Here is a 15,766-nt window from a genome sequence, read left to right as displayed (position 1 = left end):
CTGAAACTGTTCTTAACCTGAGGTACCACTTTAGCTAATGGGGCCTCCCGCTGCCACCATGCAATTTCTGTTCTCATCCTGAAGCAAAGTTCTTAACCTGAGGTACTACTTCTGGGTTAGTGGAATCTGTAACCTGAAGCGTATGTAACCCAAGGTACTACTGTACTGACATTTGTGTGTGGTCGTACTCTTTCTTTAGTATGATATTGCATACCCACATGTTGTGAACTTAGCTATTTTGAGTCTTTTTGGATTGAGAGCCTTTGGGGGGCATTTAGAATGTAACTGCAATCTGGATTTGTATACCATATTTGGTTTTGATGGAGGAAGGTGCTGGATTCAGAAACAGTGAGGAATTCATATTGATTTCAGTGAGTAACACTTAGTTGCGTCGTTATGATACCACCCCACGGTTGTCTTAGAAACAGGGCAAGAGTGAATTCTAAAATGATCTATTGTGCACCTAATTTAGGCTCCTGTGGACTATTTCTCCTGATTCAAGCTTGCATTCCACATTGCAATCAAAGGCTTAAATTATGCACATGAACAGTTGGAAAGACAAATTTAGAGAAGGGGAACGTATTGAGAAGAGTAAGGAAGCACTATTCAAAACACATAGAATTTTTAGCAGAAAGAAGAAATAAATAAAATGGTGGGATGAAGTGAGATTTATTGGGTGCTGGGGGGATTTTAGAAGCCAGTGTATCAGTGGGAAATTATGATGTTTAGTGGCACACAAAAAACCTAAATGCAGAAAGCTGTAAAGTGTGATTTCTATGCACATTTTGGTACATGCATTTTTTGTACACATTTGGAGTAGTGTGAACTTCAAAGGCTGGCTCTGTTCTGTTCACGTATTGTATTGGAAAGTGCAAACTGTTGCACACCACCCCAATCTCTGAGTTTTGGAAACAAGGCACAGCAGAGTCTGTGGTGTATTTAGGATAGATGGTTTATTTACACATCTATACAACCTGAGCCTGTGACGGAGGGGGTTCACAGCATGAACACAGCATGAATAAGAGGGTCTTGTTTCTCCCATAGCTGCAGCCTTGGATTCAAACAGACACCAGACATGGTGCTCTGCATCTCTGACTTTTTAGCTTGCGGTCTTTCTTCTCAGTGACATCACACACATACACAAACCTGTACTCATAAACTCTGGCTTTATATGTTATATTATTTGTTGTTTTAATGGCCCATTGCCCAGGGCTTATCACCTCAAGAGGAAGCTAGCCTGACTTAATTTAGCTTTTAATACTTGCTAAATCCTGGGATTAGAAGAGTCCAGCACCCATCTCAACACCCAAGGCTTGAATAAATTCTAACACTTGCTGAATCTGGGGGTTATAGGAGTCTGGCACCCACAAATTCCTAACAATGCTAACTTTTCTCCATTATTCCAAACTGCAGGCCAGTCTAGAAGCTCCTGTTGTGTTAGGAAATCACGGAGCTGCAGTCAGCTCAAGATGGCTGGGCATTGCATCTGTTTCATGTTGATCTAGACAGTGAGCCATGAGAAGGGGGTCCTGTTTATTTGCCAAAGTCTGTTCCTTGACTTTTAACTAACTTCATTTTGCTTTTTTATTCTAAGGAAATCCGAGACTGAAATGCAGCAAGGCCTTATTATCTGAAGGTGTCAAAATGCCAGGAGTGATCTATTGCTTTTGTTCCAACAACGTGAATTAATTTCCATGGCAACTGCAGTCCTATTCCTGTTCTGTGTTGAGTGTCCATCCAAAGCAAGAGCTCTAACTCTGTTATAAAAAGTACTTTTAAAAAGGCCATGCTGACAGCTTCCCAGTTGGACCTGTGCCGGGTTGGGTCGCTGTAATAGATTTTACGATTCAGGGCCCTTGCATTCCATCATCAATCTCAACAGAAATGGTGAAATTAGCTTGACTTTTAAGTGACCTACTGCGCTGCATCTGGTAACTCCTGCACACAAGAGTTTTATGTTAAAAGCTAAGCTTCTTCCCCTTCACTGCAGTATTATGGGGTGGAGGGTGAGTTTCTGCCCATTAAATCCTATCCTGATGTCATCAGCTGCAGACCTGACATTTCTCAGCGGCCAGAGAAGCTTCCGTCTGTGAAAAGGAAAACATAACTCCTGCCTGTTATTTCGTACTGCTAATGTTACAATGAATCCTCTGACTTCCAAATGAACTGTGCCACCTTTGCACCAGTGACAAGACTTGTCTGTTTTCTACTCTGCCCACATTCCTCCCCGGCCCTGTGATCTGGGCCACTTTCTAACAGCCCAAAGCAGGGGATAGATATAACCCACAGCATCCTTTTTCTAGGGCACACAAAGCTTAGAAGGAAGGCTGTCGAGGGGTGAGGACCAAGATGGGGAAACTGCACCTACCTGGCCTTGCTGATCCAGCAGAAAAAAATGAAATAGATGGATGGGAGCTGTGATGATGACAGGTGTGTCCAGGTGCAGGGCTGGAGTAGTGCTCTGCTCCCAGGCTGAGTGTCCTGTGGGTTCCATGTGCATGGAAAGAACAAGTTGGGGTGACATCTTCCTCTGCCAGCATTGTGTCCCTAAACCCATGTTTGCTAAGGTCAGGGCTTTTTTCAGGGGGAACTCACCAGAACTCAGTTCTGGCACCTCTCAGGTGGGTGCCATTGCCATTCTAAGAGAAAGAGGAGGTGCTCATGGTGAGTTCTGGCACCTCTTTTTCTAGTAAAAGAGCACTGGCTAAGGGTGCAAAGATGTGGTGGCAGAGTGGGCTTAGGTTGGGGGGAATTGGGAGTAGGGATAAAGAGTGCTTAATCCTTTCTACCACCGCTTTCTTTCCCCTACAAATTCTTGTTTTCTCTTCAGTCCAACTAAAAATAAAAAGAAAAGTCCTTATAATTTTTTGTCAGGATTCCATTGTAAATTTAACCGGATAGACCCATTTTTGTATGCAATTTTTCTTAATAGACACATCCTTGAAAGCAGATCCCCCTAATTTAATGGATTAAAAAAATACCAATATATGCATTGTTTATTTTTTACCCTAAAGTCCCAAGATGGGTTACAACATTAAAATGTTACAAACAGTTTGTAACAACTTACAACTTGTATGCACATCTTTTTTTAAAAAATATTTTTTATTAGTTTTCGAACATAAATTTGTACAAAATTAAACATCCAATTCTCTCTTAGTCATTCTTTTAGACTTCCATCAGCATGTCTGACAATTATCCGTATTATATCTTAATCTCACATTTGTAAATTTTATATTGCCCTCTACCATTCTTAATCACATCATATTTGTTATGCAATATTTCTATCAATATTTTTCACAGAGCTTCTTGAAAACATAAAATTACCAACTGATCATCACAAACATTTTTGATATACTCTGTAAATTTCTTCCAGTCCTCGGTGAATCTCTGGTCTCGTGGGTTCCTAATTCTCTCCGTTAGTCTATCCATTTCTGCGTATTCCATCAATTTCATTCTCCATTCTTCTCTCGTGGGCATTTCTTCCTGTTTCCATTTCTGAGCTAGCAAAATTCTGGCTGCTATTACTGCATATAAAACTAATTTAGCATCTTTTTTACTAACATCATTACCCAATATTCCCAGTAAAAAAGCTTCTGGTTTTTTAGCAAATGTATATTTCAACATTTTCTTTAACTCATTATAAATCATCTCCCAGAAACTTTTCACCTTCTTACATTCCCACCACATATGGTAAAATGTTCCTTCTGTCTCCCGACACTTCCAACAATTAACTTGTATGCACATCTTGATATAAATGTTCATATTAATTAATTAATTAATTAATTTTTATAATGAATGATTTTAGAATGTTGTTTATGTTGTACTTTTGTACTGTTTTATTGTTGTTAGCCGCCCTGAGCCCGGCTTCGGCTGGGGAGGGCGGGATATAAATAAAATTTATTATTATTATTATTATATACATATTTGTGTATGTTTGTGCACACATAGCTCTGTATTGTGAAAATTTAGAGAAGCAGGAACTTTGAAAAAATAGCTGCCTTTCAGTTTGCATGTTGTTTTCAGAAGTGCAAATAAGGTAATGTAATTGCTCCCCCATCGTTACCTCCCACCCCAGACCCAATATTATATTGGAATTTCCTGCCTTCCTTGTAATGTGTATAGTTTCTCCCTTTATGATTATAGATAGTTCCACAACCCGTGAGCTCAATGAGCTTAGTAGGGCCTGCAAACAGATAATTATTTGATGCTGCCTCTGAACTTCTTGGCTGCTGTCTCTGCAAATTAAGAATGTCAGTGCTATTGGGGTGGGACCCTTGGCCACTCATTCTTGGCACCTCCAAAAAGGCACTTGACCTTGCCACTCTCTAAAACTAGCCTTTCTTATGAGTTGTAGTCTGACACTGTTGTGCTGTGTTATGCATTACAGCGAGCAATTCCTAGCTGCAGGCTGGTGAATGTGCATCTGGACCAGGGGTCAGCAATCTCAGGCCCATGGGCCACAAGCAGCCCACGGGGGTCGTTTAACTGACCCCCGAGCCGAGCCACCTGCTCGGTGAGTCCCCACACGCTGCACTAAACCGGTGAAGCAGCGCAGCGCGGGGACTCGCTTCTGCAGCACTGGAAATTGCATCTGTGCAGACATTGGAAATTGTGGGCGCGTGCGCGATCCGGCGCGATCCGGCCCACGGAGGGATCTCCGCTGGAGTGAACCAGCCCAGGCAGGGTAAACCTTGCCGACCCCTGATCTGGACAAAGGACAAAGTGGGTAGAATTTAGCGTCATGCTGTTCCAGTTGTTCCATCTGCACAAGCATTGCAGCTGACTTCTCCTCTAAGCCAATGGTGGGGGAGGGAAGGTGGGGCAAGCCCTGTTGTGCAAGCAGAGGTCCTTGTGCAGGGCTTCTGCTTAGGGGGCTGGTTAGGTGAACCCTTCCCCTCCAACACTTCTGAGATGAAAATTGGGATGCCCATCTTTGGGTGCCGCGCTGCTGTGTGAGCCAGCAGGCTGGTGGGTGAAGCACCGATGGGAGCCGTGACATTCCCTCCCTGGAGGTCAGAGGTGAGGGAGAGAGGGAAGCAAACGCCCCCCAGGACTCTTGCTCCTGGTAGCCACTGCATGGCGAGGTGCCGGGGGGCTAGTAGCTACTTGAGGCACCGCTGCGCCTGGGAATTGTAGTTTTTCCCTAGCTGCTCTCTTACTGAGGGAGGAGGAGGGCAAATTTTTCCCTGCCCCACCCCACCTCCTCTTTCCATTGCTTGGGGTCAAGGGGAGGCTGGTGGGAGTGAGCAGATGGGGGGCGTGTGGGGCAGGGGAAGCCCAGAGCCTCCTCCTTGGCCTCCCTCCCTTCTGGCAGCAGCAGGGGCACTGCCATGGTGGCCCAGCCGGCTTCACACTCAGGAGCCACAGCAAGCCCAGTGTTGGCTGCAAGGGCTATCGCCGCCTCCTCCTCCTCCTCCTCCCAGAGCCCGGTGCTGCTGCTGCTGCTGCTGCTGGAGGGGGGTCAAATCAGAAGCCGGGGTGCCTTCTGTAATTGCAGAACCACCCCAGGAAAATCGGGACACTTGAAGGGTATGGGTGAACCCCACCCAGAGACTGTAAGGCCTAGTTAACCATCTTTCCCTGCCAACCATTTGCAAGCGTTTAATCACCAACATTCAGGGCCAGCCTGAGAAAGTTTGCTGCCTGAGGTGTGGGATGAGCGGACCAGCAGCCCCCATTCCCGAGATAGAAGCCGACTGGACTGACAGTTGAGTCTTACTTTGCCAGCTGTGATGAGATGGCCTCTGCCCCTGCAGCTGAATGGAGACCCTTTAAGGACACACAGGTTTTGCCCAAGGCTTTGCCACTGATTCCCGTCCTGGCCCACCCCCAAGAATCTGCTGTCTGAGCCAGTTGCCTCACTGCCTAATGGAAAGGTCCGCCTTGCTACTGCCTGCTTTAGCCACGAGTTGTGAGATTTGGCTGATAGTTATTGTGATAGGGTAAAAGAAAGGAGTCCTTTTTTTCAGAATCTCCAATCCCAGGATGTTTAGGATATGAAGTTAAGAACAGCTGGGGGACAATTGCAGGTGTTTTTGCTAACCCCCAGAGTGCAGAGGGTGGTTTCTCTCTATCTCTTTCTATTTGTGGATATATATATATTAACTGGGAGGCCAATGACAGCCAGAATTAAGAGCAGAGATCCAACTTTGTGTGAAGGTTTTGACAAGGGAACGCACAAAGCTACAATACTGAGATCTAAGGCTGACAGTCTGACTGGCTTGCAGTGCCTGTACTGGAGTTTTGGCAAGGACAGCCGGGATAAAATTAAGGCAGAGCGACGGCCTGAGCTTTCTGAATTCAAAAGCTTTAGAAGATTTAACGTACAACCCTTTTGTTATGTACTAGGCAGCATTTTTGTTTGACTGAATTCCAAGTTCTCTCTGTCACAGAGTCTCTCATCAGAAATGTACCATGTTTGGGTTTGTTGATTTGTTTTTTTGCTGTAGTTTCAAGGCCTCAGCCATTATCCAGATACTGTAGTCTTGCTTTTGAAATAGCTTGTGTGCAGATGCTAAAAATACTGACTGCTTATCTAGTGCTTTGCTCTTCAAAGCACTTTGCATACACTATCTCAATCATCCTTGCAATAGTCCTCCAAGGTAGGTCTGCCCTATCATTTGTAGATTGCAAGGCTGAGGCTAAGAGGGAGCAGTTGGTGTAAGGTGACCTAGGAAGGTGAAGGTGAAGGAAGATTTGGACTGGAGATTTCCCAGTCACTCTCTTAGCTCCTGGTTTGTTTAGATTAGAGCCATCACCTGATCAAATAAAACATTTTTATTAAAAAAAGATCCACCCAATTTAATCAAGGGCAGTCTTTTGTTGTTGAAGAATTTTTAATTAAACTGCTTTGAGGTTTATTCATTTTTTACTATCAAGCGGTATATAACTTTTATGAAAAAGATGAATAACATTGATTAACCAATTAATCAACTAACCAGTTAATCAACTAAAGAATCCTTTTGACTCCCATGAAGCTTCCCCTGGCTTTCCCCTGCAGCTTCAGTTGTTCTTGTCCTTTTGGTTTGAAAATTACCATCATATATTGCTGCTTCTTGAATATTTGCAAACCAAAGTGTATTATGCAGGTTTGTCCCATCATAGTTGTGATGCCTGGCCTATATTTGCTACTAAGCAAACTGTGTCAGTAGGATAAGGCTTTGTGGTTTGGTTTGGTTTTAAAGTGTGCAGACGTTCCTTTAATGTGATAATTGAGTCAACAGACAAATGCAAAGTAATGTCTGGCATGATTTTGCCAACTGGACAATAAGTCACTCAGTTGCTATTTAATTTATATATAACATACATTTAAATTAAAACTGATGTTTTAATGTATTTTTAATCTTTTGTTGGAAGCTGCCCAGAGTGGCTGGGGAAACCCAGCCAGTTGGGTGGGGTATAAATAAATTATTGTTATTGTTATTATTTATTTATTTATTTATTTGCAAAGTTGGTAGAAATGCTGTACTCCCTGAAGGCGTACGGCTAGATATAATCACAGGGTACTTAGAGATTCAGGATTGTTAGTCATACTGCAACAGAGAGAGAGATGGGGAAAAGGGCCACTCCATAAACTTAAATATGCTATTAATTTTGTGATTGGACACTTAACTTAGCAAGTCTGTGTTTGAGGGAGAAGCACATAAACTGCTTTTGGGAAACCAAATTATTTTATTTTTAACCTTTGAAAATGTTAGGTAATGTGAAATAATAATAATTAATAATAGCAACAATAATTGCAAGTACTTGGCAATCTTTTTAAAATATTTCTATGCAATTTTACACACCTTTTACTTACCAAGCAAAACTAAATTTTATTAATTTAATCACAATATTTTTTGAATTCCAAAGTCATGTTTCAAATTCCAAAAATGAGGAGTTGTAAGTTTAAAAATTCAACATGGCTGCCATTGCAATGGGCACAATGACTTTAGAGCTACCAATATTGGCTTGCTTAATTGGGGAAATTAAGAATAAAACAATGAACAGGGTGGTGATACGATGACTACTGCAGTCGATACAAGATAATATCACTATGGCAACTATCTGTAAACAAGCAGTAAATGTCCATAAAAATGGCAAAAGTAGTTTTTTTTCAAAATAGGTTTTATCTTAAACAACTGCAAACACAGTAAATAAATAATTATTTAAATATTTTATCGATTTAAATAATTTATCTTACAGAGATAAAGATGGGCAGAGAGATTCCTTAAGGCTGCGTGCAGGTGGGTCCTAGGGAACAAGGCAGAATTCATTGATGGCTTTTGTACAGATGTAGAGATCCATTGTTTTTGAAAAGCGTTGCAGTCCTCTGTGCCCTCATATTTGGACTGGTTTGGCCTGCTTTTTCATATCTGGTGAAAAGAATTTAAATACTCATTTGTTTCTCTCTCCTCTGCCGCCCTTTCCTTTCTACTAGAAAGAGCCCGGGATTATCTGCACAAGACAGGAAGGTTCATTGTCATTGGTGGAATTGTCTCACCTGTACATGACTCCTACGGGAAGCAGGTGGGTCAGCCCTTTTATTCTTTCCAATGTTTTTAATGCTGCCAATATAATATCCATTCATGATGAATGTGGGTGGCACCCAGAAGCAGTTCCTAAGGTTTCTAGCTGAATAGGTGCCACTTTCTGCCTGTTTTACCACCATTGCAAAAGGAAAAAATTCTCAACAGGTGCAACACTTTTTGTCACGGAGATGCAGCTGTGAAATGCTGTACCTGCTGAACATTGGCCTGTCATGAGGCTGTTCAAGGTACAGATTCCCTGTGAGGTAAAATAGGGCTGTCCTTGCGCAGAAGTGATGTTGTGATAAGGCTATGAACAGAGTGGGAAAGAGCCCATCACAGCTGATTCTAGAACCCTCTAGAGTGAGACAGAGTGAAGGCGGCAGCTTTATGGACCAGATAGTCCTGTTATCAATTGCTCATGTGCGTTTTTGTTTGTTTTATGGCCATCCTTTAAAGCAGAATTTGGCATACTATCATATTAGCATGCAGGATTCATACAAACACCCTGCAGTAGCCCTAGCTGAGAGGGTGGAGGTACCTATACCATAGAAAAATGTATAAGTAGTGACTCAGTATAAGGCAACTTCATATTTTTGAAATATAGTTCATTGCTAAATTTAAATGTAGCTACAGATGGGGCTCGTCAACCTGAGAAAGTAGCCCATCTAGGAGAAGGAAAACTGATCCTAAACCTCTGTGCCTATACTCATTCACGAGAAAGTCTTTCAGAGTAAACCCTGAGGAACAATCTGTACCTGCTGCCTTGAGGGACATCTTCAGGAGAAGAAAAGGCTAAGGAGTAGCCCCTACACAAATCCAGAGTGGCGTCTCTAAGATGGCTGGATGGTGTCCTGCACACCTCCTTCAAGCAATTCCTGCAGCCAAGCTCTGCTCTGCATTGCTCTGGTTTCCTTGGGACCACATCAGCGCGCCTGAGTGGGGGACGGGTCTTGCTGGCTGGGCAGCCCAGGACCTCCAGACACAAAGCCCAAGCTTGTGCCCTGGTGAGGAGGCAAAAACGCAGGAGGCAGCAGCTTTGAGTTGCCAGGCTCTACGGCCACAGCAGGCACTGTGATTTTCCAGCAGTTTGACTTCACCCTTGGAGGTGCACTCCATTGTCTCTCAAGGCAGACAGATACCACCAAAGTAACACCCTACAGAAGATCTAGGAGCTGTTTGTGTGGAACAACTCTGTGAAGTAGGTCTGCCTATGAATTGGTGACCAATTAAAACTGATCAGTGAACTTAATGACTAATGGGAATTTAATGGCTCATCCAGGTTTCCCCAGTCCAGCTCTTACCCATTAATGCGGCAATGGCTTCCAGGCCCAAGTCTAGTGAACCACTTAAGTGAAGACATATTTAACTTTCGAAAAGTCCAGTGCTGTGGAATCTCCCTCCATTTCTTCTGCTGACAACCTTATGTTCTTTGCAGGGTCTGGTCTCCAGCCGACATCGCCTGACAATGTGCCAGCTGGCTGTTCAGTCCTCTGACTGGATAAGGTATGATAGGGTACCGCATAAAGCATGCTATCTGCAATGTCTGAGTGGTTGGAGCACAGGAACATGTTCCCTCCATGATCCAACATCCAGGTCTTTCTGACTTGGCACTACGTTTTCTCCTAATGGAAGCAGAAACATGCAGACAGGCATGCAAGCAGCGACTTCAGATGCAACAAACGATGAGGGGTCAACTTCATTCCGAGAAGTATTCTGTACAAGAGGCTGTGCACATGTCACCATCACCAAGTTTCTGGCCTGAGCTTATCATTAGAGCATGTGAATCAGCTTTTACACCACAATTTAAAATTATACACACAAACATGCAGGAAAGATGTTTTTCAGCAATGTACCGAGCAAGCCTCATTGGTGTTCAGAAGTAACTGTGAAGCTAATTGGACCCATCCTTTCAGAGTACAAGAAATGTTTTTCTTTACATATTCTTCAACCAGGAGAGAGAGGCAACTGCCCTGAACACAGTTATTAGGGAGAAATCCTCACTGAACATAGTGGGGCTTACTTCTGAAAAACCATGCATAGACTTGCTCTCTTAACAAGGCTTGACATATTAAGGGCTCATCCAGACTTCCTTTAGTGCTGTGTTTCTAGGCACAGGACTATGCTTCAAACCTGAATTTCTGTTTGTTCCAATGCAGCGTTAAAGAGCAGCTTTTCATGGGGATAGCGCCAGGGCAAAAGGTAAGGGTCAAGGAGCCCTAACTGAGGATGTAATGAAAGAGTACTGAATTCCTTAACTACCTGAAATATTTGTCTTAGAAGAACCTTCAGGTTTCATGTTACCTTTTCTCAAATATATGTTTGATTTGTACATGAGCTAAGGAAAGTGGCAACATAAGCCTGCCTGAGTATTATGATAATTAACAGAAGCGCTTCTGCCCGCCCTTTAAATTCATGCCTCAGTAGCAGTGGCGTAGCGTGGGGGGTGCAGGGGGGGCCGGCCGCACCGGGCGCAACATCTGGGGGGCTCGCACTCGCAGCTCTCTGCCCCTACCGGGTTAGGGGGCGCAAATTACTTGCCTTGCTGACAACCCATGCTACGCCACTGCTCAGTAGGGGCAACAGAGAGGTCATTTTCCCAGTGGTGGCAGCACCCAAGTTCTGGAACTTGCAGCCTAGAGAGGTCTGCCTCACTTCTTCCTTGGCAGGTCTTCTGCTGCAGTGCAAAGACCTTTCTTTTTAGGAATCCTTCTGTTCTTCCTGCCTACATTGAGGCCTGTTTGTTTGCTTTTCACCAATGTTCTTAATTGTTTCATTTGCTGGTCTTCTCCTGTTTTATCATTTGTCATTCTTTTGTATTACTGTTGTATTTGTATATTCCTTTCTCAGCTGCTTTGACCTCTTTAGGAAAAGGGCTATAAAGGTTTTCAGTAAAATAACACCTTAAGGAACAGCTAGAACTACAGTAACTCCTTAGCAGGCAGTTTTCTCATTAATAGTAGATTTACCCAGAGAGTAAATCTTTGTGTAACAGATGATCTCAATTCATCATTCTGCAAGCATTTTCTGGCAGGCAAATCAAAAACTTTTGGCGTTAGGTTAGACTTGGGATGGCCAGAGCAAGAGATCACAGATCTATAAGGATCAAATAGAATATGAAGATATACATTCAGATCCATGTTCCTACATCAAGGCCAGCAAGGGAGACAAAGCATCTGTAGCTGTTGGCAAACACTTATTAGCTTGTATGGAAAACACAATTGCCACTCATTTTTTTATTTTCTTGCTTAAAAACATACACACAAAAGTAAAAATTAACATAAAAGATAAAATAATAACAGAAGAAGAAACAAAAACATGTATACAAATTCCCCCTGTGGCTTCCCTCCCCCAGAGATCAACATTCTTTATTTTTTACAGTCTTTTTAATATTGCATCTTTCATATCTTAGCCCTGATATTCCTAATATATTAAGTCTATCTATTTCAGCTTTACATACTTAATCTATGCATATTAGCATGTTATCTTTTGACCAGTGTTTTTTCATATAGTCTTCAAAACATTGCCATTCACTCCTTAGTTTCTCATTTGTCTGGTGTCTTATGGCAGCTGTTAACTTTGCCAGTTCTATATAATCACATAATTTAACCAATCTTCTTTTGTGGGATAGTACCTCCTTTCCATTTTTTTGCCAATACAGTGGAACCTGAGTTTAATGCCGGTGGTCTGCAGCATGTCTGTAGATTTGTGGCTGAAGGGAGATAGCACATCCACTGTATTTAATTTTTATGTTGATATTTCAATTGCATTTTTAGTGCTTTTATATATTTTATTTTATTCTAAATTCAATATAATTCAAATTGTGATGCAATAAAATACAATATATAAAAAGAGGGGGGAATACAATTAAGAATCATACAACATCTGGCACAGCACACTACAATTGCGCAGCAGGCAGAAAAACCATTAAGTGGTCCATCGAGACCCCCAAAGATTCTCAAAGATTTTGTGGTGAAATGCTTTTGGGAACCACTCACCTCTAAGCTCTCCAGGAACTGGAGCAGCCCATCTAGTAAAGGTCAATTCAGATTAAGCCCACTAAATGTTGAGCCACTAGCTCCGTGGTGGGCAAGCTATGGCCTGGCAAGTGCTGCTGGATTCAAACTCCCAGGAGCTGTGGCAAGCGTGGCCAGTGCTGAGGGAGGACAAGATTCGCAGTCTTGCAACTTCCAGGCAGGTTTTTCATCCCTGCACTATCTAAGCCAGTAAGGACCAAATTTCCCTGGGGTAGTCCAGTTCCTTCAGGAGCATTTACAGATAATTAAGTGCTTTCTTTATACAGTGGTACCTTGGGTTAAGAACTTAATTCATTCTGGAGGTCTGTTCTTAACCTGAAACTGTTCTTAACCTGAAGCACCACTTTAGCTAATGGGGCCTCCTGCTGCTGCCGCGCCGCCAAAGCAAGATTTCTGTTCTCATCCTGAAGCAAAGTTCTTAACCCGAGGTACCATTTCTGGGTTAGCAGTGTCTGTAACCTGAAGCATATGGAACCTGAGGTACCACTGTATTTCACTGTTCTTTAATTTTACATTGTTAAGAAAATCTAGCGCTGCGTTTCCCACCTCGTGGCTCACCCAGGGCTCCTCACCTCCATGACCTGCTCGGTGCTTTGCATCCCCATCTCCTGTGTTGCCGTTGTTGGTAGGTAGCAAAGCTAGGACATCTGTTGAGTCCTTGGCAGTCTGTGATCTATGGCTGGTCAGCAGCAGAGTTTGGCTTGTTTAGTTGCAATTTCTGCAAACCTAACCCAGTTGCTTTATTATGCAGTAATGAAAGTGCCCCAGTACCTCACCTGGGGTGAGTTAACCTGGGCTAACCTCTTTTCCAGCCCTTCTGTTACCTTGAGATAGCCTACTCTGCATGAATGAACCCTTACAGTATTATTAGTGAGAGTGTCTTAATTAGCAAGTTCACAACTCTGAAAACCTCAGGTGGAGAGGATAAGAAAAGAAGTTCAGCTGCTAAGAAAATGTTTGAGAAACAGCCCAGTTTAGTAGCTCATTAAGTTTCCAATTAGGACCTTTATGCTGTTGGCTCAGCCTATGAGATTTTGATGCTTCCTTCCTTCCTTTCCAATCTGAGTTGGATGTAGAGGATTTTAGGAATTTTGGCATTCTTTTGCAATGTGCTCCCACATCCTGAAAAAGCCCAGGCCCTGAGATATGTCAGCGAGGAAACATCCTGGGTGTCAGGTAGAGTGGGGCTGGAACTGGCGTTTTGCCACTCTAGGGGCTGCTGCAACTGCCTTTTAGGGTCAAGCTAGATGGGATCCTTGTGCCCGCATGTTTTCCACTGTGGGACAAACAGCAGGTTTGGGGGTAGGATTGAGATGATATAGGAGATGATATAGGAGGAAAGGGTTAAACTCTCCTCCTGTAATGTTGCCTCCTCATTACAATTTCTCTCCTGCTTCAAACCAGGGGTTACAATAAATACATATTTGGTATTGGGAAGGGAGGGTATAAGAGAGGAAGGCTGTTGTTGGAGGAAAATGTAAAATGAACAGGTTGGAATAATGAAAGAAATACGCGATTTGCAGGAGAATAGGATACGAGCTACCATAACTGTGAAAGGAGGGGGAGAAGCAATTACAGGAGATGAGTAAATGTACTTTGAGAGGCACAGGGAAATATAAAATAAAAGGCAAGGGCAGGGGGTGGCTAACTTGCGACCCTCCAGGTGCCAATGAACTTTTACCACCCTGAACCATTTAGTGACATCCACATACTTGGCCAACCTGCTGTTTGCTCCTCATTCCAGGTCTTTTAAGAACAAGTTAAGCAGCACACGTCTCAATGCTTCTCCTGGGGGGAACCCCCTTCTTACACCCCTCCAATGGGAGAACTGACCATTCTCTTATTCTCACCTCCTTGCTTTAGCCAGTTACTGAACCATAAGAGGATTTGTCTGTCCGCTTATCCCATGACTGCTATGCCTAGCCTTTGGTGTGGCATTTATGGAAAGATTTTGGAAAGACGTGAGTGTAGTACCATATAAAAAGAGGATGCAAAATAGAATATTGACATTTTGTTTTCCATCTAAGATAGTGGGCATCAGCACTTTTTTTTGGTCATGAATTCTGTAAGTCAGTCTTGATTGCGTGAAGTCATTTACATTGTTGGTGCAAGTGAATTTCATTGGGTGATCCTGGTCCTACCAGAGAGAAATCCAAATCATAATCTCTCTTAATTCATTCAGTTGCATAAACTTTTGCCATATCCCCACTTTGCAGTTTCCCCACCCCAGACTATAAATCCCCACCTGCTTTAGCCTTTTCTTCTATGGCAAATATCCCAGTGCCATCCCTTTTGTTACCTTTCACAGGTGCAAACCAACATAGCCAGCTAGGAAGACATGATGTCATAGAATCATAGAGTTGGAATAGACCACAAGGGCCATCGAGTCCAACCCTCCTGTCATTCCCTCTCCATTCTTCTCTTTTGCCTCTGAGTTCAGTTGGCTCCGCCCTGAAGTGGGAACATGTGGCATCTCTCTGGTGGTCTGGTTTGGTCCAAGGGCTTCCAGTTGCTGAACCCAGTTTTAGAGTATTCTTTGTGCCTTGCTATTTCATTCTGTAAGAAGCTGGCTTTGGTTGACAGATATTACTCTTGTCAAGTAGCCTGTTAGCAGAACAGTCCTGTGCAGCTTCCTTCTGCGTTCCAGCTTGCTGTCAGGTTTGCTCATCCACTTAGGAGTTGTCTTTCTGGAATGCAGTGCACCCACAGGAAGCATTTTATTCGCACCATTGGCTAATGAGCCTGGCATGATGATGGGCAGAACTGCAGTTACAAGCCCCAAGTCATCTGCCCTTATTCATCTCTGAGCTGCAATCTAATCTCTGGCATTATCTGTTGAGGGAGGGAGCTGCCCCATCCATTTTCCATCTCAGGAGGAGTCCCTTGATCCTTTGTTCTTCTTAATGGCCCATCACCTCACCAGGAAGTTAAAGGTAAAGGTAAAGGGACCCCTGACCATTAGGTCCAGTCTGGACGGCTCTGGGGTTGCGGCGCTCATCTCGCTTTACTGGCCGAGGGAGCCGGCTTACAGCTTCCGGGTCATGTGGCCAGCATGACTAAGCCGCTTTTGGCGAACCAGAACAGCGCATGGAAACGCCGTTTACCTTCCCACTGGAGCAGTACCTATTTATCTACTTGCACTTTGACGTGCTTTCGAACTGCTAGGTTGGCAGGAGCAGGGATCGAACAACAGGAGCTCACCCCGTTGCAGGGGTTCGAACT

At 43.4% G+C, this 15,766-nt stretch overlaps 1 protein-coding gene across 4 annotated transcripts in view; it reads left to right on the top strand.

Moving 5' to 3' along the window:
- NMNAT2 (nicotinamide nucleotide adenylyltransferase 2) overlaps positions 1 to 15,766 on the top strand; it is a 78,575-nt gene that overhangs the window by 43,062 nt on the left and 19,747 nt on the right. For all 4 annotated transcript variants that reach the window (XM_081193324.1, XM_081193322.1, XM_081193325.1 and 1 more), the window contains 2 exons: positions 8,420 to 8,508; positions 9,946 to 10,013. In XM_081193324.1, the coding sequence (XP_081049450.1) occupies positions 8,420 to 8,508; positions 9,946 to 10,013 (157 nt within the window). The remainder of the gene's footprint in view (positions 1 to 8,419; positions 8,509 to 9,945; positions 10,014 to 15,766) is intronic.

The sequence above is a fragment of the Podarcis bocagei genome (assembly GCF_964188305.1).
Source record: "Podarcis bocagei genome assembly, chromosome: 5".
Classification (NCBI taxonomy): domain Eukaryota; kingdom Metazoa; phylum Chordata; class Lepidosauria; order Squamata; family Lacertidae; genus Podarcis; species Podarcis bocagei.
The sequence above is the reverse complement of the archived record's forward strand: the minus strand, read 5'-3'. Positions and strand labels throughout refer to the sequence as shown.